The 24,677-nt window shown below is 37.4% G+C and overlaps 1 protein-coding gene across 5 annotated transcripts in view; it reads left to right on the top strand.

The window, feature by feature from the left end:
• The window catches only part of FGF12 (fibroblast growth factor 12), a 586,299-nt gene that overhangs the window by 550,197 nt on the left and 11,425 nt on the right, over window positions 1-24,677 (top strand). For all 5 annotated transcript variants that reach the window (XM_055382161.2, XM_019024508.3, XM_019024507.3 and 2 more), the window contains one exon: window positions 10,849-11,047. In XM_055382161.2, the coding sequence (XP_055238136.1) occupies window positions 10,849-11,047 (199 nt within the window). The remainder of the gene's footprint in view (window positions 1-10,848; window positions 11,048-24,677) is intronic.

The raw sequence follows: 24,677 nt of genomic DNA, 5'->3' as shown, positions 1-24,677 counted from the left end.
TATCTGCTGATACAGGTGTGTGTTTTGTTCTGGCATTTGGATTAATAACTAATAAATCCTCTTGATCTTGTCACGCTGTGTGTGTGTGTGTGTGTGTCTGTGTGTGTGTGTGTCTGTGTGTGTGCGTGTAGGTCTTGTCTTGACTGTTCTGGTTCTGTCCTTAATCTGGGGGATGAGGACGTGCTCACTTAGGGTGTGGTCATTAACTTGAACCTGTGGCCTTTCTGAGGTCTTCATTGAATGCCCTCTTTGCTTAGTGAGGCCCCTGCTTTCTGACTTGCCCGGAAGTTTATCGTATCCTAGCCCTACACAGCCACAGCCATCTCCATTCAGCTCTCAATCCTGGAGCAGCCATTCTATGCTGGGCCTTGAAGAGTCTCATCCTGAGCATGTGCTTTTCTCTCTGTAAACCCAGGATCCACAGGAGATCTCCGTACAGTCTCCTGCCCCTCATTCCATCCAGCCCTTTTTCACTGGCACCTTGCTCCACAAATTCAAGTCACCTTAGCAATCTCGAACTACAGTTTCTGCCTCTTCAGCTTCACAAAACCACAGTGCTGTCCCTTGAAGAAAGCAAGAAAACCAACACAGAGCCAAGCAAATACACAGTGCTTACCTCCTGTGTATCTGCCTTCTCTCAAAGATCAAACACCCACAGTTCCAGTTGACAAGTGCCTAGAAACTGCTACCTCATATACTTTATCCAGTTTTATAATTGCTTACATCGGAAAGTTAAGTTTGATATCAGTTAGTTTGACTTCATGGGAGTTGATAAAGAAGTTTTAAAAGTTAGGAAATTTCATGTAAAAAATATATTTTTTAGCCTTTGTTGATAATTTCTTGTACCTTTTAATGTATGAAATGTGACTTTCCAAAAAGCAGAAGAATGTTTAAATTGAAATATGTGCATCTGACAACATCCCCACTTTCATCCTTATCCCAAGAAAGGAAGACAGAGGCTGAGGCACTAGAAGCACGTATCTTGCCATGATTTTCCTGTTCAATCATAGTGGGACACATGATTATGTATTGTGCACATGTTCACTTGGTAAGAACCAAAGGCATTTTCAATGGAGAATTGTGCTGCCCCTCCAATATCTGCTCTAGATATGTCGTCTCTACAACATTGAAGCTCCTGGAAATTATTTTGATGATAACAGTGAATTGTAATATAATATACCCCTCACCCACTGGCTTTCTCCCACCTCACTTCTATACTTACAGTCTTCTGGCTAGAGGCTGAGTCCAATGGTATTGTGGTATAATGCCTCATTAGGAGGTGACAAGAACCTGAAATTACCACATCACTTATCTCCAATTGATGGCACCAAATTCCTCTACCAGAGAAAGAAAAGTGATCTGATATCTCTGTGTTCTCTATATATAGATGACCAAGTTGATCCTTAAGCAAGATAATCTTAATTAACCTGTCACAGGTAAGAGATCCTCATGACACGTTATGTGGATCCACAAGTACAGTGACTTTTCTCTGCCCGCTGCTCAGGCTACTGCATTCTCATTTGTGATATCAGTTTTCCCCTGAAATTGTAACCAGGAGTAAGGAGAGTGAGTAATAAGTCAGGTACTACATGCTTGACACACCTTCATTGTCTAGTCTAATAATCACAACCTGGCCGGATGCAATGGCTCATGGTTGTATTCCCAGCACTCTGGGAGGCCAAAGCAGGCAGATCCCTTGAGGTCAGGAGTTCGAGACCAACCTGGACAATATAATGAAACCCTGTCTCTACTAAAAATATAAAAATTAGCCCGGTGTGGTGGCACACACCTGTAATCCAAGCAACTTGGGAGGCTGAGGCATGAGAATCACTTGAACCTGGGAGGCGGAGGTTGCAGTGAGCAGAGATTGTGCCACTGTACTCCAGCCTGAGTGACAGAGCAAGGCTGTCTCAAAAAAAAAAAAAAAATCAACCTTACAGTGATGATATAATTAACCTTAACTTACAGATGTGAAACTGAGTTTCAGAGAAATTAAGTAACTTGCTCAAGGTCAAAAATCAAGGGTTTGAGTATTGAGTATTTGTGTCTATCTACCTCCAACATTACATTTCCAGTACGTCACAGATTGCATTATTTTATGATGGTATAAATTTACCTTGTTTCCTTGTCAGATGTTGCAAAGAATGTGTTAACAAAGAACCTTTATTTTTAGAGGAATCAGCTCAGTAGTTTTCCAGTAAAAATTATTTCAAAAGTGTATAGACAAAGGTTTCCGTATCTGCAGAGTTGTTTTTTTTTTAAGTTATAAAATTAGACTTCTTCTAGTCAAAGCAATCCCAATTTCTTTTTTCAAAAAAATCATTTGAGATAATGTAATTTGGCATTTTCTTTGCCTCTTGTCAGGATGGAAAACAATATTTCTCTTGCTTGATTTAATATCATTATGTGTGACAACAGAGTTAGCAAAGTAGCAGCTATTATAGCAAGGATTTTCAAGTTCTCTCCGTCTAAAGGCCATTAATGAAGTTAGCAAATCAGAAGCTTCACAGCCAAATATCCAGTGAGAATAACCAAAGGGACTCTGTCTCTGGAGTTGTTGGATGTAAATTGTGTTGGAAGATTCCCCAGTTGTTTTTGATTCCTTTCTTTCTTACACAAAACTGAATCCACAAGGTGGCACAGCAAACAGAGAAGGTGGTTATATACATTAAAAAGAGTTTAGACCTGGCGCAGTGGCTTATGCCTGTAATCCCAGCACTTTGGGAGGCCAAGGTGGGCGGATTGTCTGAGGTCAGGAGTTAGAGACCCGTCTGGCCAACAGGGTGAAACCCTGTCTCTACTAAAAATACAAAAAAATTGGGCATGGTGGCAGGCGCCTGTAATCTCAGCTACTCAGGAGGCTGAGGCAGGGGAATTGCTTGAACCAGGGAGGTGGAGGTTGCAGTGAGCCGAGATCGTGCCACTGCACTCCAGCCTGGGTGACAGAGCGAGACACCCTCTGGAAAAAAAAAAGAGTTCAGATTTGGGGTTTTAAGTGGGAAAGATAGAACCAAAATCAGAGGCCCTTTTTTATCTGGCATATGCTTGAAAATTCAATAATTTCTACATACCATATGGAGAATCATTAGTCATAATTACTAACACAATAGCAAAGTCTATTTCTCTGATTAATTTTTCTTTGTTTGCTTATTAAATAATAATATATTACCACCATTTCTTTGGTAGGAAAGCTCTATTTTTGAAGAAACAACATTTTATATAGGCTCTTTTATTTTAATACCTTATGTATTTTATATGAATAATGTAGCCATAAAGTAAGACAAAAGTGACATTTGAGATTGTGTAATTTGGCATTTCTTTTTTACATTTAGAGAAACTGAGAGCCTAAGAAAGAAAGAGGCCTTTCCCATTTGATCACAACTTAGAGATATACAGGAAGAAAAAATTCAGATTTTATGATGTATTTTCACCAAATTATTTTGTTGGAGTCAATTTGTTGGTTAATTCCCAGAACCGTTGAGAATACGAAGAGAATATAGCAATCATGGTGGCTACTTTCAAGAAGCTTAAACAAATTCATATGTGTTATAATGCCAGAAAGGGTCAAGTTATGAAGGAAAACAAAAGCAAGGTAAAGGGTTAGAAAGTGGCCTTAGTGCTAAATTATGTAAGGTAGTCAAGGGAGCTTTCTCTGAGGTAGTTACATTTAAGCAGTAACCTGAATGAAATAAGAGATCAAACCATGTTAATATGTTACTGAAGACATTTTCAAGAACAAGGAATATTGATTGTGAAGGATTTGAAATGGGACATGCTTATTGTGTTTCAGCAACAGCAAGGAGACCAGCGGCTGAGTACAACGAGCATTCACTCATTGACTGTACATTCACCCATGGGTTATCTCAGCCAGAGCAGTAAGGAGGAAACAGGGATCTGCAAAGAGCAGAGTGAAGATGAATTATGGTTATGGTATCGTGTAATTATATTAACTATACAGTGCTACCAAGTGCTGTATTCCTACTTGAGTTGGAAAGCATGCATTTGGCAAGTAAAGCTCACGGGAGCAAAAGCGGTTCTGAGTGAATCACATAACATTCTTTACCTTTCAGGAACTTTATTCTGAGCAGATGTCATACTAAAATGTAGACGCCTTTAAAGTTACAATATCAAAGTTGTCTGTGAAAAGAAATAATCTCAAATAATTTTATAGGCCTTTGTAGTTATCAAAGAGCTTTCATATCTGTTAAATAATTTGATCATTACAATGCTCCTAGTCTGTATAGTAAACGTATCTTCAGTGTACAATGGAGGAAGTTGAGGCTCAGAGAGGTTAACTGGCGTGCTAAAGGTCAGGGAGAAAATTGTCAGTGAATGACAAATCAGAAATTTAGATAATTCAAATGATTTTCCAGAAAATACTTACTGTTTATTTCTCCATGTGTCCTGGACAATTCTGTTTTTCTATTCTGTTCATTTGATGTCTTGATATAATTATTCTGTAGGACCTTGTAAGTGGTTACTTTTAACTTACACAGTTTTACAAACATTATTAGTAAATCAAAAATGTAAGCATGGGCGTTGTGTAATATAACGGTGTGGAATAGAAAATAAGAAGGGGAATGTGTTAGTTGGAGACAGAATGGAAAATATTTTTTTCTTGAATAAGTTATGTGATCCACAATGTTATATTTACATCTTGAACAAAATTTTGCTTGCAACCTATAAATGAATGGTTGTTATTTGTTATTAAACTTACCATACATCATCTGTTAGCTAATTATGTAGGAAAAACTTGATATTGAAAGAAGGACAAAGATTTTGGGAAGTAATTTTTGTCATTTTACTTAATCTTCAAACATTTTTAATGTGAGAATTATTGCTCCCAGTTTAATGTAATAGAAAAAGAGATTTTTAACAAAATTAAATAGCATGTCCAAGTTCATACAGGTAAAGGGACTGAATCAGTACTGTCCATCAGTTCTATCTCACCACATAACCTTTGCTGTTTCCTTGACTTAAATTATTGCTACATTTATTTAAACAAGAATAAACTGGGCGCTGAATTGCTTGGCTTCATAAAAAGCATTGAAGAGGATTATGTCCCTATGAACCAAAGCTCACATTGTCTGCTATAGGAGCAAGAAAAACCATCGTGATTCAAGACAGAACACATTAAATACTAAAAGAAATATCAAATACTATGAGAAGTGAAAGGAAGGAAAGTTTGCTGTAACCCAAAGAGACTTGAAAGAGCATCTGTTATGGTCCTATTTGATAGAGAAATAGAGAGAACGGCTTGAGCAAAGCACAGCTTGAGGGTTAGGAAGTGGGGGCATTGCAAGAAATTAGCATGTGATGAAAACAGTGTTGACAGTGGGAGTCGAACCTGAAAAGATACAGCATTTTATCCATGTATTCATTAAAATCTCTAAATTTCTGTCTATTTATCCTTGATGATGTTTATATCTTAAGGGGAATTCCATTCAGATGAGGGGGCGGTGGGAAAGGCCAAAGCTGACACAGTTAGAGGCTGACTAGAGAGGAAAGGACTTTTCCTGGGCAGTGGCAGACCCTAAGAAGCCAGAAACTGTGTAGACAGTTGTCTATGTGCAGGGAGAAGAAACAGGAAGAAATTCAGTGTTGGAGAGGAATCAAGGTAGAGTATGAAACTATGAAGTTGGGGTCAGGGAGCATTCTAGGGAGAGGAGGTTGGAATCCCATGGGATGGGGAGAGACTAGAAGGGGTCCTGAGTGATCATGTTGGGCTTACGTAGGATTCCAGCATTCATTCATCATCTGGATTAAAATGAGTTGGAGATTTTAACTTTTGAGGCAAGGCTAGCGTGGACAGGTATTTGGAATGTGAAAAAGAATTGGTCAAATATTGGCTTATACCATGATAGAACAAAAACTCAGTTCTGCAAATGCTGCTAAAAGAGGGAGCATTCAAAAATAATTTCGGAACACTATCAAAATATTCATTTTCTGCTGAAGTCCAAGTGAGTGGAAGTTGAAGAATGGGCAGGTTTTAAAGTAATAATTGTGAAAAATAGACCTATCATTTCACATATCTACACACATGACATAGAATAGAACATGGGGGTGTTTCTATTTCAGCAGATTGCTGTAAGTTTTCTCTGATGCCTACATTGAACTGAGGGCTCAAGACTATAGGAAAAAGAAACACTCATGAGATGCAACATGACTACTGGTTAGTCTTACAAAGGAAACAAAATCATCCTTATTATACTGATTATTTACTCTGCTTTCTATTATATGCACTGGATCAAGGTGGCCTAGGATTTTATCACCTTTGACCCCAAGCCTGCCTGTTTCCATTATACATTAGATTTTTTGTCAATCTGAGCACACATTTTATAACCACAGAACCCCTTCTGAATATATGTGATTGTCTAAGTCTTTACCAAAAGCTTTAGATTATTTTTAAAATGTCTATATATTTGTAACCTGCCTTAACTACTCTTATGGCACAAGGTCCTAGATGTTGGAGTGGATATAAACATGTGACAAAAAACAGAATTGAGTGCCTTATTATAGGATTCATTGCATTTTTCCTGCTATGTGAAAAGTGAATAATGAGTTGGAGGATGTTAAATTCTAAACATTTAAAACATGTGTCCATATGCATGATTTTCCTTAAAATAACTCAATTTACAGTTGAAAATGTGAAATTTAGAAAATTGTAATCACTTACCTAAAATCCACAGCTAATATGTGTGGAGCCAGAAGGAAAACCCTGATTTTTTTTTTTTTTTACTCCGTGTGGAGGGCTCTGATTTCTCATTACAAAAAAAAGAGGCATAATAGCAAATACAGTGTAAATTCGTTGATGCCCAACTCCATATTGAAACTGAAACTGCACATATATTGTAAAGGTTCTACTTAGAATGACTATCCAAGCTGGTTCAGTGCCATTAAGATTTCCCGTCCAGTTTATAGGGGAGCCTGCCTGTGTCCACACAAGTGCCTGCAGCAAACTCCTGCCATGTTTCCAGCTGGAAATGTCTTGCCCTGGTCAGGTATTAATAGCTGCCTCATTTTCAGATTCTGACTCTGCATAGCCCTGTTGGAATTATACTGAATGGAAAACTCCACTTGGCTTTTCATTGCTGATTAGGACCTGGATGCTGTGCAAGAAATCCCCCATTTGTCAATTTAGTAGTTCAAAGCCCAGTTCCTACCTAATGCGGTTCCTGGCTCAGGACCCCAGGACTCCAGCTTCTGTGCAATATCTCTGATTTTTACTGTTCCGGGAGGGAATTTTAAATGAGTATGAAACAGAAACCTAAGAATCGTTATTTATTAAATGAGAGTGTTGTTTTTCTCATGTATAAATGACAATGTAGTAATTATACATCACTGATATGGTTTCTATAATAGAGTAAGGCTTGCCCAAATCAAGCTTGGCATCAAAAGCAGGATTGCGTATGCAGTAGGAAAGCAATGTGTGGCATTGGAAGAAGTACTGAACCAGCAGCAAGGAGCCCGTTGTTCAACACAGGGTCTGGATCTGCCGCTAGCTTCCTATGACACTGGGGACAATTATTTCACTATCATGAGCTTTAGTTACCTTGTTAAATAAAGGTGCCAAATTGTACTATCATCACTAAGCAGCTTTATATCTATCTTCAAATTTACATGTTTCTGTGATGTACATTCATAAGGAAGAAGGTTTTATCACCATCTACGTATATGACGATATGTACTTACACAAAACAGGAATTATTTTTTTCCTAACGTCTTTATAAAGTCTGAAATCTTATACATTGAATGTATTGCTTGAACTTTCCAGAGTTCCTTAGTATAGCATCTAGGGTTAATACTGTTTGCTAGTATTGGACTAGATCTAGAAAAAAAAATAATAAAAAGCTTTGGGATTATTTTAATTAGTTTGTTTTTAAAAGAAAATGAATTAAAATTCAGACCTAAATTTAAGCATTTTAAAAATACTTTATTAGTCCTAGGAAAAAAACAGAACTTAATATTATCATCTAAATTGAATCTGAGTTACTTTTATCCATATACTTGGCAATGACTAAACTCTGTCCTGGCAATATTGAGACAAGGCCTTCGAAGAGCCAGTTTTCCTTCACATGGGTTATCATGTAGCCCTGTGGTGCCAGGCAAGGAATGTGCAATAGTTTCATTCCTTCCCTCACTTTCTTTAATCATCTGGTTTATCTGATTTTTTTTCATTGAGATATCAATTGAATGCCACACAATTTACATTTTAAAAACGTATGCATGCTTTAGTGGTTTTTGGTACATTCAGAAAGTTTTGCAAACATCACCAGTATCTAATCCCAGAACATTTCATCCCTCCAACAAAACAGTCACTCCACCCTTATCCATCTCACCTCCTTCCCCAACCCTTGATAATCACTACAGTACTTACTATCTCTGGATTTGCTTATTCTGGACATTTCACATAAATGGAATCACACATGTGGCGTTTTATGTCTGGCTCCTTGCACTTAACATAATGTGTATGAGGTTCATCCTTGTTGCCACATAAATCAGTATTTCATTCTTTTTTATAATTGAATGGTATTACAGTTGCATTCTGTAGAACTATCACACTGTATTTATCCATTCATCCCTTGATAGATGTTTGGGTTGTTTCCACATTATGAATGATGTCACTATGAACATTTGTGCACAAGTTTTTGTGTGGACATATGTTTTCATTAATCTTAGAACTATACCTAAAAGTGGAATTTTTGGATTGTGTGGCAACTGTATGTTTAACCTTTTGAGGCACTGCCAACCTGTTTTCCACAGCTTCTGCATAATTTTACATTTCCACCAGCAATGTATGTGAGTTGCAGTTTTTCCACATCCTCATAAACACTTTATCATGTCCATTTTTAAACTATAGGCTTTATAGTGGATGTGAAGTAGTATCTCATGGTCATTTGTTTCTTTGATTCTTAAGCTAGTAGTTCATTTACTTAAAACTCAAAGTACTCTAAGAAATCATATTTCAGTATTAATATAAACATAATATTAATTTATTGCTATTCATATTATCTTACTATCTACAACCACCTTTCTACTCCAATTTTCTTTGGGGGGTGTTTTCTTGGACTTTTTTTTGAGGAGGGGGTGTTGAGATCGATTTCACTCTGTCACCCAAGCTGGAGTGTGGGGTGTAATCTCTGCTCACTGCAACATCCACCTCCCTGGTTCAAGTCATCCTCCCACCTCAGCCTCGCGAGTAGCTGGGAATACAGACATCTGCCACCACACCCAGCTAATTTTTGCATTTTTAGTAGAGACGGGGTTTCACCATGTTGGCCAGGCTGGTCTTGAACTCCTGACCTCAAATGATCTGCCTACCTCAACCTCCCGAAGTGCTGGCATTACAGAGGTAAGCTACCGCACCCCAGCCTACTGCAGTTTTCTTAGTCTCATTTTTCTTCATCTATAATGTTGGAACTATTCAAAAACAAGCTGGGTGCAGTGGTACACACCTGTAGTTCCAGCTACTTGGGAGGCTGATGTGGGAGGATCTTCTGGGCCCAGGAGTTTGAGGCCAGCCTATGCAACATAGCAAGACCCCACCTCTTACAAAAAGAAAAAGAAAAAAAAGGAGAGAGAGAGAGAGAGAGAGAAAGAGAGAGAGAGAGAAAGAGAGAGAAAGAGAGAGAGCACTCTCTACAAATAAGGAGATTGGCATGGGAGTATCACCTACAAGGACATGGCTTCAACCAACCTATATTCATTAATATTCCTATATTCATTAATAACTTAATTCCAGGTTTGCTTGCATTAAATCATGGGAGTCTCACATTGAAATTCTTCCAGTTCATGGAGAGGAAGATGGTGACTGTGGTGAATATGTCTAACATGTAGGACTCTTGTTTAATTGCAGCTGAAGAAGATGCAATAGCATTTGTTTTTCTTCTGCTGATCTCAGAAGGGGAGAAATTTCTTCCTTCCACACAATACATTTTGTTCATGTGACATGTTAGGATATGATTTTATTGCATTGATTTTTAAATCTCATTATAAGTCACTAAACAAGACTCAGGCAGAAAAGGTGAGCCTGAGAGCCTGTGATTGTGAAGCAATAAATGTGAGCTCTGGCATTGACTCAGTAGTTTTTTAAACGTGTATTTGAATTAATCATATGACCTTTTGGTTTTCTCACTTACCAAATGCTGGAGTTGAAGTACAGGATCTTACGGTTTCTTCTGAGACAAACTCTCATTCTGTGTTTCACTGAGGTCAATAGTAATAGGAATTAATACTATTAGTAATTTTATTCAATAATAGTAATTTTTTTCTATTATTCCTGGGCTTTTTACCTGAGATTTTGATTACTAAGGAAAAAAATGTTTTAAGGAAATTAGAGAGGAAGTTACTGACTTTAGGAAAAGTGGTGATTTTCCTGACCAAGCTGTGGCTGTGTAATACATTTGTATATACAGAATAGTCTCTTCAAAAGCACCTTGTGTGCCTGTGTTTGCTGTGGTTATATTTGATTTTGATTTCCAGGATAAATTTTAGTTCCTTATTTACATGGCAAGGGTGAGTAAATGAGGAATGACCAATCACTTTAGTTTACAAAACATATTGCTAGGATCAGAGCGCAGACTTGGCCACAGTCCTGAATGATTTTAACCTAGCTTCAAGCCTGAGCAAGTTATTATCTCTGGGCTAAAGGTTGGCTAGAAAGGAAATCATGTTTTTTGATTTTGTATGATGAATCTTTGTAACCAAAGGCTAATAGAAACTACGTGTCATTGCCTTTCATTTGTTCTTAACAGAGGACATGGATTTCAAGCTTATTGGATTTAAGCATTTGCTGATTCACCTTTAAATCATTTCTCTTTTTTGTGTCTTTTTTTTTTTTTTCTACAGGATGTTTTCACTCCAGAATGCAAATTCAAGGAATCTGTGTTTGAAAACTACTATGTGATCTATTCTTCCACACTGTACCGCCAGCAAGAATCAGGCCGAGCTTGGTTTCTGGGACTCAATAAAGAAGGTCAAATTATGAAGGGGAACAGAGTGAAGAAAACCAAGCCCTCATCACATTTTGTACCGAAACCTATTGAAGGTATGAAACCAACTGACTGTCTTTGTTGGACCCTTATCTGTGTATTGACATCAATTCTGCTTCTTGCCCTTTTGGTCCAGAGAATTTGCCTGGAATGCAACAGATCAGAAGAAAGATTCAAAACAAATATTCAGAGAACACAATAATATCTCTTCCTTTTTTTTTTTTTTCTTTTGAGACAGAGTCTTGCTCTGTCGCCCACACTGGAATGCAATGGCGCAGTCTCGGCTCACTGCAACCTCCTCCCGGATTCAAGCAATTCTCCTGCCTCAGCCTCCGTAGTAGCTGGGAATCTTTTCCTATTAAAAAAAAAAAAAGGAAAATTCTATTACAACTACTTGGCACTTAAAAAAATGCCTGAATATAGAAGCTGGAAAAATTTTGAAAGTAGAAAAGAAGTGGTAGTTACTATCTAGTGTGCAGTTTCCTCCTTTTTTAAACCTAATAATTTCCTTTCTCAAGATACACCCTTGAAAAACAAATGATACTTTCATATTTACCGTATTGCACTGTATCCTTCTCAGGTGAGCCTATAACCTTTTCTCTCATAATCATTTAATTCTCTGTTCATTTATTTCAAACTAACCATTAGAATAAACTTTTTTTTTTTTTCTGAGGAAACCGATTTTTGGCAGCTAGGCTATGTTCCGTCAGAAATTCCTTAGCTAGGATGAGAGTATATCATTTGGGTAACCACATTTCCTGAATTCAGCCAAGCTTTCTACTACAGGCTAAGTAAGCTTGTTTCTCCTCTGAAAGTCACATTATAATCACTTTAAACATTGGCTCAGCATCCTTGTCTGAGGAAATGAGAAAATTGAGGCAGTGCATTGCAACTCTGTGGCTTAGTCAAGCTTGCTGTCCCCTGAATATCTCATATGGCATGGTCAGTCAACCAGTGTACACAATGCCTGGTGCGTAGTACATAGCACGGTGACTGCAAACATTTAAGTCAATACTATCTTCCAATGTTCCAAGCACTGGATAAAATGTGATATTCAAAGCCCCTAGCCCCTCTCAGGTCTCTCTTCACATGCTGTGTATTCAGCACATGAAATGAACTTTTCTTTCCTGCAGTATATTTTCACTTTATTTATTTATTTATTTATTTGAGATGGAGTCTTGCTCTGTCACCCGGGCTGGAGTGCGGTGGTGCAATCTCGGCTCACTGCAGCCTCTGCCCCCTGGGTTCCAGCGATTCTCCTTCCTCAGCCTCCTGGGTAGCTGGGATTACAGGCACACACCACCACACTCGGCTAATTTTTGTATTTTTAGTAGAGACAGGATTTCGCCATGTTGGCCAGGCTGATCTCAAACTCCTGACCTCAGGTTATCTGCCCACCTCGGCCTCCCAAAGTGCTGGGATTACAAGCGTGAGCCACCATGCCTGGCCTATTTTCATTCTTATTGGGCTCATTTTGTTCATCACCCCTGCTCCTTTAGTTTTTATCCATTTATCTCATCTGCCTGGAAAATGTCTATTAGTCTTTGTAAAAAAATAATTCAAGAGTCAATACTTCCATGATGGCCTTCTTGACTTTCTTCAAGTAGAACTAAACATTTGGTCAGCTTGTCATTGCATACATTTCTCTCCCATAGAAATTATGACATTAAATTTGCCCAATGCCACTCTGTCTCCTCTTATTCATGGTTATCTCACTCTTTGAATGAACAGAACATGTTTTATTTTTCTTCATATCTCCCTTTGTCTTCTATAATAGTTGGCATATCATGGAGAGATATTTGATAATCAGCTGTCTGAAAAGTGAACATGTGAATGAATTAATGAATAGAAAACTATAAAGACAAAGAAGAATATATGCGCCAGAGAACTTTATGATATTCTTAGAGGTGTGACATATGTTTACTCAGAGCAATAGTAAAATGTAAAGTGATGCAATATATAGGATTTATATTGGGACTCAGAGAAAAAGGCTATTATTTCCCCAAAAAGTAAGATATTATTGAGAAGCTAATCTTTAAACTTACCTTCAGGGCTAGGCCAGGTTCCTGCAATTTGAGATGAGAGGTAGGGATTAGGCAGACAAAAACACTCCAGGTGCAGTGTGAATAAAGGCAGGAAAGTGCCTGCTTCTTAGGGTTAAGCAAAGGATACCTGAGAAGTAAGTAATATTTTCACAGGGAAATATATGGATTCTCAAAAATGAAATGTTTGATGAATTATGCTCTTAATTATTGCATCATTTTTATTTGTTCATTTACATTGATTTTCTTCTTGTTATAAAAGTAGTACAAGGTCATTAACAATTTTGGAAAATTTAGGAAAGTATGAAGAAAAGAAATCCACGTGTTGTGTTTATTCCCTTTACGGATAATGCCCTTTATATTCAACTTCACCCTCATGATCCCACTTAAAAATACACCTAGGCCGGGCTTGGTGGCTCACGCCTGTAATCCCAGGACTGTGGGAGACCGAGGTGGGTGGATCACGAGGTCAGGAGTTCGAGATCAGCCTGACCAACATGGTGTAACCCCGTCTCTACTAAAAATACAAAAATTAACCGGGCGTGGTGGCACGTGCCGGTAATCCCAGCTACTCAGGAGGCTGAGGCAGGAGAATCAAGGAGGCGGACATTGCAGTGAGCTGAGATCACACCACTGCACTCCAGCCTGGGTGACAAAGCAAGATTCTTTCTCAAAAAAAAAAAAAAAAATATATATATATGTATATACCTATAACCTACCCTCCTAATTTTAGCTGCTATCTGTACTTTGGTTAATCAAGTTTCCTCTTGGGTCTGGATGAGCATGTACGTGTACAACTGGACATTCCTATATGGATTAGAATTAAGGTTGTCTTCACACAACACAAACTCATATTAACAGCAGCTTAATCATATAAAGTTTTTTATTCTCTCACAAAACAAATCTAGAGACCAGCTATCCTAGCTGGTACTGTGCTTTCCCAATTGGTAGGGCCTTGGCTGCATCCAGCTTTCACTACCTCTCTCCCGGTGTTTTGCTATGGCTTATTTACAACTCTGCACTGCACCCGGAACACAACCACACGTGCTGGCCCTGGATCTGCCCTTCTGCCCACGATCCAACCAGCATCTTATTCCAGCCAGAGGGCAGAGGAGAGGTGAAGAAGACAGAAGGAAAAGCCAGGGCCAGTTTTCTTTTCAAGTTGTCCATGGTAACTGCCATATGATATTTATCCCACTGGCCACAACCTAGTCAGGTAGTCACACTTAGGTGTAAAGAAGCTAAGAATGTAGTCTTTTTTTTTTTTTTTTTTGATAGCCATATACCAAATAAATGTTCTGTGACTAGGGGTTATGGCACAATGGGTATTGAGACACTAAAAACTCTGCTTCAGGCGTCCATCCTCTTAATTTTAGAATATCTCTGATTTCCTAATTTTCTGATTGACATCTTTTGGTAGATTATCGTGTTTTTACTTTATGTTATTGACTGATCCTTTAGAATGATTTTCTTTTTGTTCTGGGAAAAAAAATGCATTCTAAATCAGATTCACTAATACTTCGATTCACTTCCAAGGATTTTTGTCTCTCTAGGTGTGAAGCATATACAGTATGATGATAATTACTTCCAAAAATGAAAAAAAAAAACTTAATTGGTTTTAGGCCAAATACCTTCTCATTCCCTATAAATGTCTTTATCTTTTGTCTTAGGGAACTAACTTTATTGAACAATCTTAGCTAACAGTTTTATAAATGCTTACTCTGTGCAGGTGCTATTCTAAGCACGTCTCAATTACTGTCTCTTACTTTCCATTCCATTTGTATGAAGTAGGTTCCAGTATTATCCGCATTTACAAATGTGAAAAATGAAACACAGAGATATTGAGTAATTTGTCCTAAATCGTGCAGCTAGCAATTGGCAAAGCCAGAATTGAAACCAAAGCATTCTGACTTGAACAATCAAGTTCTTAAACCCCATTTAAAACTGGTAAGATAGGCTACAGTCTGAGGTCTGAGAAAGATGTAGATGTAACTTCAATATAGTGGGACCTAGTAAATGATCTTGAATAAATGTCTCCTAATTGCTTCTCTTTTTAAAAATCTGCAATATATCCCTACCCCTTAGAAATAAAAGTTCTTGCAGATTAATGGAGATCATCACACTCTTATAACTGACATGAAACACATGAAATTGGTTGGTTCTCTTCTGCCTCCTATGTGCTTTGATGTCATTATAATACAGAAAATGTGAACAATTACATTATGATTCTCCATGCAGTTATACATTATATCATTAAATGATTTTAACAGGTTACCATTATTATCAAAGATATGTACACTTGAGGTTGTGTCAGGCATTAATCCACTGGACATTGAAACCTTTTTCCTCGCTGCTGGGATACTCAAATTATTTTTGCTGCCACCATTACTGCTATTACTAGTCTTACTACTTCTGTATGCAGTTTATCAATTTACTATTTGCTACCCAGGTTGCATATGTTATCTCTGTTAAGCCTCACAATAGTTCTGTATTTTTATCCTCATTTTATAGATGAGGAAACATAATTTAAAGTAATTAAGTAACCAGTCCAAGACCACAGGGCTAGATAAATACAGAACTGGGGTTGCAGTCCAGGAACCCTAATGTCACGTAACCTCTGTACTATGTTGCCCTTCAATCTGAAGTAAGCCTATGAATATGCAAATACTCAGAAAAGTCAGTGATAGCAAAGCAGAAACCTTATACTATGATGCAATTTGAATAGTAAACTAGTTTTAAATCATGCAAAATTGAGACAGGAATACATGATATGATGAGAAACACATTGGTAAACAATCAGATAAAACAGTTAATGGAATGCCATGTTCAAGCTAGGCAAGAAAGAATTAACAATGCATCACTTCTTTTCTGGTGAATTCTAACAAGGTTTATTTCCACTCAGCAAAAAAAAAATTGGACCAGATGATTTCTAAAGTTCTTTGGCAATGACATTGTGTGGCAGTCGTTATAAGCCCTTCACTGTAAAACCATGTTCCTTCATAGAACCTAGCATAGAATTTACATGTAAAACTGGTCTAAGCATATTTTCTTTATTGAATTATTGAATAAATAAATTACAGCTTTATGAGCTATTTCCATTATTTGTGATTTTTTTTTTTAATGAAGGGATAGGATGAAAGGCATCTTAGCCATAACTTACATTTAAATGGGTTTTAGGACAGACACAGTGGCTCATACCTGTATTCCCAGCAATTTGGGAAGTCGAGGCAGGTGAATCACTTGAGGCCAGGAGTTCAAGACCAGCCTGGCCAGCATGATGAAACCTCCTCACTGCTAAAAAATACGAAAATTAGCCAGGTGTGGTGGTACACACCTGTAATCCCTGCTACTTGGGAGGCTGAGGCAGGAGAATCACTTTCAACCCAGGGAGGCGGAGTTTGCCAGGAGCTGAGATTGCACCACTACACTCCAGCCTGGGCAACAGAGAAAGACTCTGTCCCAAAAATAAGTGAATAAATAAATAAATAAAGTTTTTGATAATATTTTTCCACAGGGCAGGTATAAAGCACATAACTAGATGACACTTTTAGAAAATGATTAGAAAATGATAGCATGAGAGATTAGCTAACTTGCTGCTAATGGGTTAACCAAAAAAATTATTGACTATTTGGTTTGTAATGTTTAAAGCCATTTTTGTAACCCTGTAAGTCCAATGGTAATACTGTTAACATCCTAACAGAGTCCAGCACTGCACGGTAAATGAGCCCTTCCTTTGTGAAGGGAATTGGCCTCTTAGGGAGGAAAAGCCAAAGTAGGATTTTTTTTTGGTTTTGGGTTTTGCTTTTGTTCTTTTGTTTTTTATTGCTTATTTGTTTTTCACAGATGTCTGCCTTTATCCCAGTCCTGCTGGTGTTGTCTTTTGAATGTCAGGATTCCCAAAATTAAGCTCTGCCAGTTTGAGGATGGTTAAGTCCTACACTGATCATGATAATAATTACCCACTAGCCCATTTCCCTTCACTCTTTCACGTCTCATCCTGTGTTTAGAGAACAGGAGCGTTGATGAGGGGTTTCAGGGTCACCTATTCTGATAGATGGCCTTGATGTTTAAGCACATTACTATCTACATTGCATATAAACCTCTACTTACATGGGTCCCCTCCCCTGGAATTTTGGACAATAGCACAGGCTTCCTGATTCTCAATTCTGCCCTTTCAGAGTATTGTTCAAAGCACAGATAAGTAACTCCCCCAGATGTAAAGTGTTTTTAGTGGTGACCTCCCCCTTCAGCATCAGATATAGCAGTCAAATACTCTTTGACAAAGAACAAAATACAGTCTCCTCCTTTTCTCCTCCCTCCTCCTTCAAGAAGCACGTTGCTCAGCTACTGCAGGTGGCTGAGTATTTAGGATCTGGTTCTTCCCTTCTGAAAAAAAATGTCTGTGTACTTTGCAAAGATTTAAGCTTCAAGAGCTGAGACCTGGAGAAATAAATATATTTCCAAATAAGATCACTAAGGATCATTTGAGAGCCATCCATACAGAAGTATTAAACTTGGAATAAAGGAATATTGATTTATTTCTCCCAATTTATTTTGTAGTGGGGAGACAGTACTCACACACACACAAACACACACGCACACTCACACACACTTGGCCATATACATGGTTTCCATTTTCTTGGTTAGAATTGGTGCTTTAAGCTCATAGAATCTGATTTAAGACTCAGCAGAATGTAAACTGTCGTTTCCCAAACATCAGTATCAGAACCATCTGTAGTGTTCCTAGAAGCTAACAGATTCTCAGACCAAATCTCCAAAGTGATCTGATGTTTGAAACCTAGGTATGACCTAGGACTCTATAGGTTTAAAACCCTGTCCAGGTGATTTCTGATGACATTGAGTTTGAGATGCAGTGTTCTGAATTTGGTGTTTCTAAGCTCCTTTTGGTCAAATCTGACCATGGATGATTTAAATTTATTCATATTATTATGATCAATATATTGGACTAAATCTAATGTAATATAAATTGTCCCTCTGACATGAAATTAAGTACATTATATATGTTACATTTTTACATTCCCTACTACTAACAAGACAGGTATGTTTAAGTCCACGGTTAAATTCCTATATGAAGTCAGTAGAGGTAATGCCAATTATTTTATTAAATTGACACCTCTTAGAACAACCTAATAGAAATCAAGTAACCAAGAATACAGAAGTGTCTAATTCTTTGGGTCAAAATTTGGCAATGATTTGCTAAGCAATTTTTGTTTGAATGAAAGCAAGTGTATTGGAGAAGTCAAGAAACAGAAGAATGGCTACTCCATAGGCAGAGCAGCCTTGCTAAGTAATTTTGAGAAAATAATTTATCTCCTTCCACCTCAGTCATCTCTGAAGATAAAGTCTATTATAAATTCCACCTGCTTCAAGGGAATAATATGAAAATTAGACATTGTAAAAAAAGTTGGATTTTTCAAGAGAATTCTGTCAGATCAAACATGAAATGCCTTTTTCATTTTGTCTTAGAAAATGGACATTGTCTTACTGTGTTTTGTATTGGAAAAATGCTGTGAGATGTGGCATTGCATGAGAAATTAAAGGCAATGAAAATGGAATCTGGAAGGAAAATAACAATCCCTTCAAAACTACATAATAAGACACCAAAGAACAGAGCAAATCAGGAGTCCTGATGTTATAAAACTCCAACTGGTGGACACTAATGCCAAATTTGATATTTTTATTTCAATAAACTGGAAATAGAAATAAATGCCTTGGTTCTCTTTTGGACCCAACCATACTGAAAGACAAAAGCAGAAAGATGGAGCAAAAAAGAACCTCTCTGCCAGTAATTGTTTTAATTACAGAAAGGATAATAGCTGCAACTCTTTCTTTTGCATTTTGGGTTTCTGCCAGCCTGTGATACTTTCCTCCTGCAAACCATTGTAACTTATTCAAACCAGTTTTTTCTGGTTTCTGAATGTAGTCTTTAATACAACCCTCTTACCTCTTCCCCACACATTCTTCCTCTTTCTCTCTCTTTGTCCCTCATGCAAATATTGCTTTTTTTCTTTCTAAACGAACATACAGACGCTTTTGTTCACAACGTTTTAGTTGTTAACTCGTTATAGTAAATATGTATAGCACAGTGAATGCATTTCTAAGGCAATACATTTCTTCCAAACCAGCACTTAAAATTCTCCCACAGTTCCAAAAGGATCCCATGTAACATTCATTCAGGTGTGAAATTGCTTTATGTAAATTTCCCACACCCTTCTATGATCTGCTATTAAGACAATTAAGTATCTTCAATGGTGCATCAACTAACACAGCAGTCTAACCTTTCAGCTTCTTGGAAATTACAGAGGACCAAGGAAAATTCTATTAAATTTGTAGTAATAAAATGATTAATCATATTTCATTTGTCTTTGATGGTAACTAGTAGTCGATGGAGGTTCTTTATAGAGTTTAATGTTTTAGTTTTATTAAAAACAGAAGTTAAATTGTTTTTATTTGGAAAACAGAATTTGTCCAAACAACTCCAGTGTTCCCACACACAGGTTGTTCAACTCTCCACTACAGAGTGACATTGACACTTAAAAATTACTACTAGCACTCTCAAATTTCAAAGGATCTGTCAAGAATACAGCAACAATATAAAGTGATAATTAGTAGCAGCTATACCACCTTATATTCCATTTGAATGGCATATTGTCCTTTCAGCATGCTTTCTGAACCAGAGTATCATTTAATAGCCACTAAATCCTTGGAAGTATGAAGGTTAAGATTTACTATTCCTATTTTAAACACGAGAAAGATTCATTTCTAGAAGTTAACTCACTTAGGTGTATACAGCTAGAAAGAAGCAAAACTAGAATTGTTACCTGGTAACTTCAGATGTCATGCTTTTCTTACTACAAATGTGATGTGATTGTGTGTGTGTGTGTGTGTGTAAATAGGTGTTGTCATTCCTTAAAGTTATTCAATTTAGTTACTTAATCAGTTGTGTGCGTGTGTGTATTTGTGTGCAACTTCTTATGAATTAGCATCTGCGGAGGCAAGACATAGATACAAATGTGTATTCTTAGAACACCCGGGTATTTCTCATGGAAGAATTAAGGACAGCAACTCTACAAGTTGAGTGTACATCAGAATTACCTAGAGAGCCCACTAAAGCATAGATTGCTAGGCCCTATCTCCTGAATTTTTAATTCTGTACGTTTGAGCTGGCCAAATAATTTGCATTTCTTAACGTTCGTGCTGTTGGTGGTGGTGGTTAGGGGTCATGCCTTGAGAATCACTAAGTTTAGGGAACTGTCTGATGCAATGATCCGCACCATATATACAAGGAAACGTAAGGGTGGTCGTCAACTTTTTTGGTTTATTTTCTGTTTCATTGATTTTTCTTATTTCTGTGAAGATGAGGCTTATTATTTGATTATTCAAATATCACTTAACTAAAGGAGCTTGATAAATATTGTCTACCGTATAGTATTCCTTGCTCCATTTGTGTCCAAGTCATCTATTTTACCTTTATATTGGTCAGTTTCAGGGAACTCAGCCCAAGTTTAGGACCTTAGATAAAGTAAAGATTCACTGACTTTAAAGGTGAAAGAAAAATCAGCTTTACTCCAACCAAAGATTTCTTCAGTTAGTCACTGTAGCATAGTAGATAGGAATATTCATTTGGAACATAACTATGAAACATCTACTAAGCGTCTTTCACTGTACTAATGGGGACACAGTTCGTACTCAAGGAAAGACAATTTTGACTTGATAGCGTTTATGTCTAGAAATGGGTAAAAAATACGCAATTAAAAATAAGCAAGCATTTTAAAACATCACTAGAGATTAGTTCCAAGAAAAAAATATGGGACTATTTTTAAAAGGATGATGAAGGTAAATTTTTTAGAGAAGATGACGTAAATGATGTTTGAACAGTAATCTGAATGAAATTTAGTAGTAAACCATGCAAAGATGTGGTACAAGGTTTTTGCAGGCAAAGCTGACAGATTCCAAAGGCTTTTATAGAATCCGAGGATGCCTAATAATGAGCAAGAAAGCCAATGTGACTAGAATGGATTGATTAAAGGAATGGAAGGTAGGAGATGAACTTAGAGAGAAAGGAAAGACTCTATAAATTGAGGGCTTGTAACCACCTTCAGGACTTTAGATTTTATGGTTAATGTGATGGGGATTCATTATAGATTTGGAGCAGAATTGCACTGAAATCATCCAGGATCTTAAGCAAGATAGTATTAGATTGGACTCTAGGGTTTTATAACTAGAGGTAGAGAGAATGACTTTGAATTTATTTTGAAGTTAGACCTGATAGAGCATGCTGATGGATTGGATGTAGGTTGTTAGATAAAGACAGAAATCAGGGATGACTTTTAGGTGTTAGGCATGATGAACTGGGCGAATAATGGGTCTGTGTGCTGAAATGTGTACACACACACACACACACACACACACACACAGACACACACACACACACAACTTAAATATGACATTTTAAAATCGCTTGTAATCCCCCAGTACTGGTTATTACAACTCAGACACTACTGACATTTTGGGACTTTGGGTTGTATAATTCCTTGTTGTGGGGCACTTCCCTGTGCCTTGGAGGATATTTAGCAACATCTATAGCCTCTATGTTCAGGATACCAGTAGCAAATCATCCTCTCTAGTGGTGACAAACAAACATGTCTCAGACATTACGAAAGATTCACTGAGGGCAAATTCACCACCGCTTGACAACCACTGCCCTAGGTTCTATGACTACTTTTCAAATGGGGAGACTATCTTGTTTGGAAAAATTATTCTATTGTGTGGAACTTTCTCACATTATAGAATATTAGTAATACCACCTTGACCTCCATCACTATAGTTGTGACAAGAAATGGGGAGAATACTTCCCTAGTTTCTTCACACTGCTAAGAAAATGAATGTAATTGCTGACTTACTCCTGGGGAACACTAACATTTATTGGAAAAGGAGGCTCCTGCAAAGGAGAATAAAATAGAGTAGCCAGTGATTTGCAGAAAGACTAGGCTATTTTGATTGATGTTCAAGAAACCAAGTGAAAACATCTTGTCAAAAAGGAGGAAATAATTAACTGTATCCAACACTGCTGGAGTGTCTAGCAAGCTGCTAAATGAGAACTGATCTTTGCTTTTGTAACTCGTGGTCAGTAGTGACTTGACATGAGTGATTTTGGTGAAACAGTGAGAAATAAGTCTGAATGGAAAGAATTAAATGATAACTGGAGGCAAAGAAAAGAAGAAGGTAATATTGAATATTAAAGTTCTTTTGAGAACTGCTGCTATAAAAAGGAAGTAGAGAAATGAGGAGGGAGCTGGTGAGAAACATGACAGTTACATGGTAGGGTTCTTTGTTTTTAAAGCTATTTCATACATTTATGTACTGATGGGAACAATCTGGGATAAGCAGACATTGGGATCACAGGAGAGAGGGACACCAAAGAACACTGAGTAGAAGGTCTGGGACTGAGTGCACCATGGCGCTCTAGATTTAGATAAGAACTGCATAGTGCAAACATTGTAACAAGCAGGAGTCAGAACATGTGGGGGCAGATGTCCATAGGTTGGTAATTTCTGCCATGAAAACATTTCTCATCTGATTCTCCTTTCTAAGTGAAATGCAAAGTCAGATAGTGTATTGTCTTGGAAAATAAAGAGGAAGAATAAGAAGGAGAGAGGGAGAAGGAAGGAAGGAGAAAGAAAGAGAGGGAGGGAGTGAGGGAGGGAAGGAAGGAAGGAAGGAAAGAAGGAAGGGAGGGAGGGAGGGAAAAAACAGAGAGAAAGAAAGAAGGAAGAAGAAAAAAAGAGAGAGAGAAAGACAGAAGAAAGAAAGAAAGAAAGAGAAAGAAAGAGGGAGGGAGGGAGAGAGGGAGGGCAGGAGGAAGGGAGGGAAGGAAAGAAGAAAGAAAAAGGAAAGAAAGAGAGAGAAAGAAAGGAAGGAAGGGAGAAAGAGAGACAAAGAGCGAGAAAGCAAGAAAAAAGAAGAGAAAGAAATAAAGAGAAAGAAAGAAAAAGAAAGAAAGAGAAAGAAAGAAAAAGAAAGAAAGAAAGAAAAAGAAAGAAAGAAAGAAAGAAAGAAAAAGAAAGAAAGAAAGAAAGAAAGAAAGAAAGAAAGAAAGAAAGAAAGAAAGAAAGAAAGAAAGAAAGAAAGAAAAAAGGGAAAAGCAGGCAGGTCTATTTCCTGAGTCTGTGGAGGGGCTGAGGTGGTATTGGAAGCTTGAGGTACAAGGGGAGGGTGTGAAATAAGTAACTTGCGAAGCATGAGAGAGCCGATTGACCAGAAAGATGTAGTAGAATTCCAGAAAGTGCTGTGTACAACCATGAGGTTTGGGGTCAAGGTTTGACTTACGACCAGTCAAAACAGTTTTATGTTTTTCAGCATATTTAGACATACTCAACTGTTAGGCTATCAGCTTAGAGCAGGGGCACCAGGGTTAATCTCAAATGGATTTTACAGCTGACTGCCCTGTATTGCTATATTACTTTGGACAGGCTACCCTCTTTGTTCTTCAGTTTACTCAACTGTAAAACAGGCCACTAAAAGTATCTGTTTTTATGGTCATTTAAAAAACTGTTTGTATGTATAATGTGCAGGCATATAGTAAGTGCTCAGTTAATGTTAGATATTATTATGAGGATGACTAATGCTTAATAGGAGAGTACCCATAGGATGGTACTTGGCACCCGGTTTATTATAGCTGTGTGCTTTATAAATAACAGCAATGCCCAAGATTTTACTTTTTTCATACTTTTAAGAAAGTCATTGTTTCACTGTAATTTTTTCAGAAGAAATTTATAACTAAAATAGAAGTTATTGTTGAATGTTAGAAGTTGTAAATAGGGGAATCTGAGCCATCGCGATGGCAAGGGAAGCCTGCATATTCTGATAACTGCATTTGCAACACAGGCACCCGTGAAAAGAATGTAATAGAAAAATATTAAATAGAAAGCTTGCCCTGGAAAAAATCCATACCTAATCCTACAAAGAGAAAATGGATTGTTTTTGACAATACTTCAAAGCTCAGTGATATATATTTCACATTTCTCTTTTCTAAAAGTGTAATTTTTCACTTTAAAATGAAGCAAGAATTAAATAAATAGAACAAATACCATATATCATCACAGAGTCAATATATTATGGTCCTGTTCTGACCAAGTGTTGCATTGTATTTGTGTTACCAGAACTGCAGGGCTTTCTATGGCTACATGGTCAGCGCATGCTCAGACAGCTGTTAAAAATCAAAACCTTCACTGTGCTGGGTCACCTGGTAACTACTGTCTATCTCACAAGTGCATTCTGCTGACATTCGAGGGTTAAACTGGTTCCTAGTAAATACTGTGCTTTAAAGTAGTACATACTGTGAGCTGTGTTATTAGAAACTTGCTTGTCCTTGTGTCTGAAAATAAGGAGGAACACTCTCGCACCAAATCTCTACCTTATTTTCACTCAGAAAGCTGGGTTGAATCTCTCCGTTTTAATCTACGATAGCTCTAGAAAAGTCAAAAGCATGAATAGAAAGAAACATTAAGAAGAAGGAAGAAAATTGAAATGTAAGTCAGAATAGAGGAAAAATAAGAAGAAAAGAAGTGAAATAAGAGTGTGCTTTGATTTGAAGTAAGAGTACAGAAGAACCAAAAAGAAA

Source organism: Gorilla gorilla, chromosome 2, assembly GCF_029281585.2.
Source record: "Gorilla gorilla gorilla isolate KB3781 chromosome 2, NHGRI_mGorGor1-v2.1_pri, whole genome shotgun sequence".
Classification (NCBI taxonomy): Eukaryota; Metazoa; Chordata; class Mammalia; order Primates; family Hominidae; genus Gorilla; species Gorilla gorilla.
This window is presented reverse-complemented; position numbering and strand designations above follow the sequence as displayed.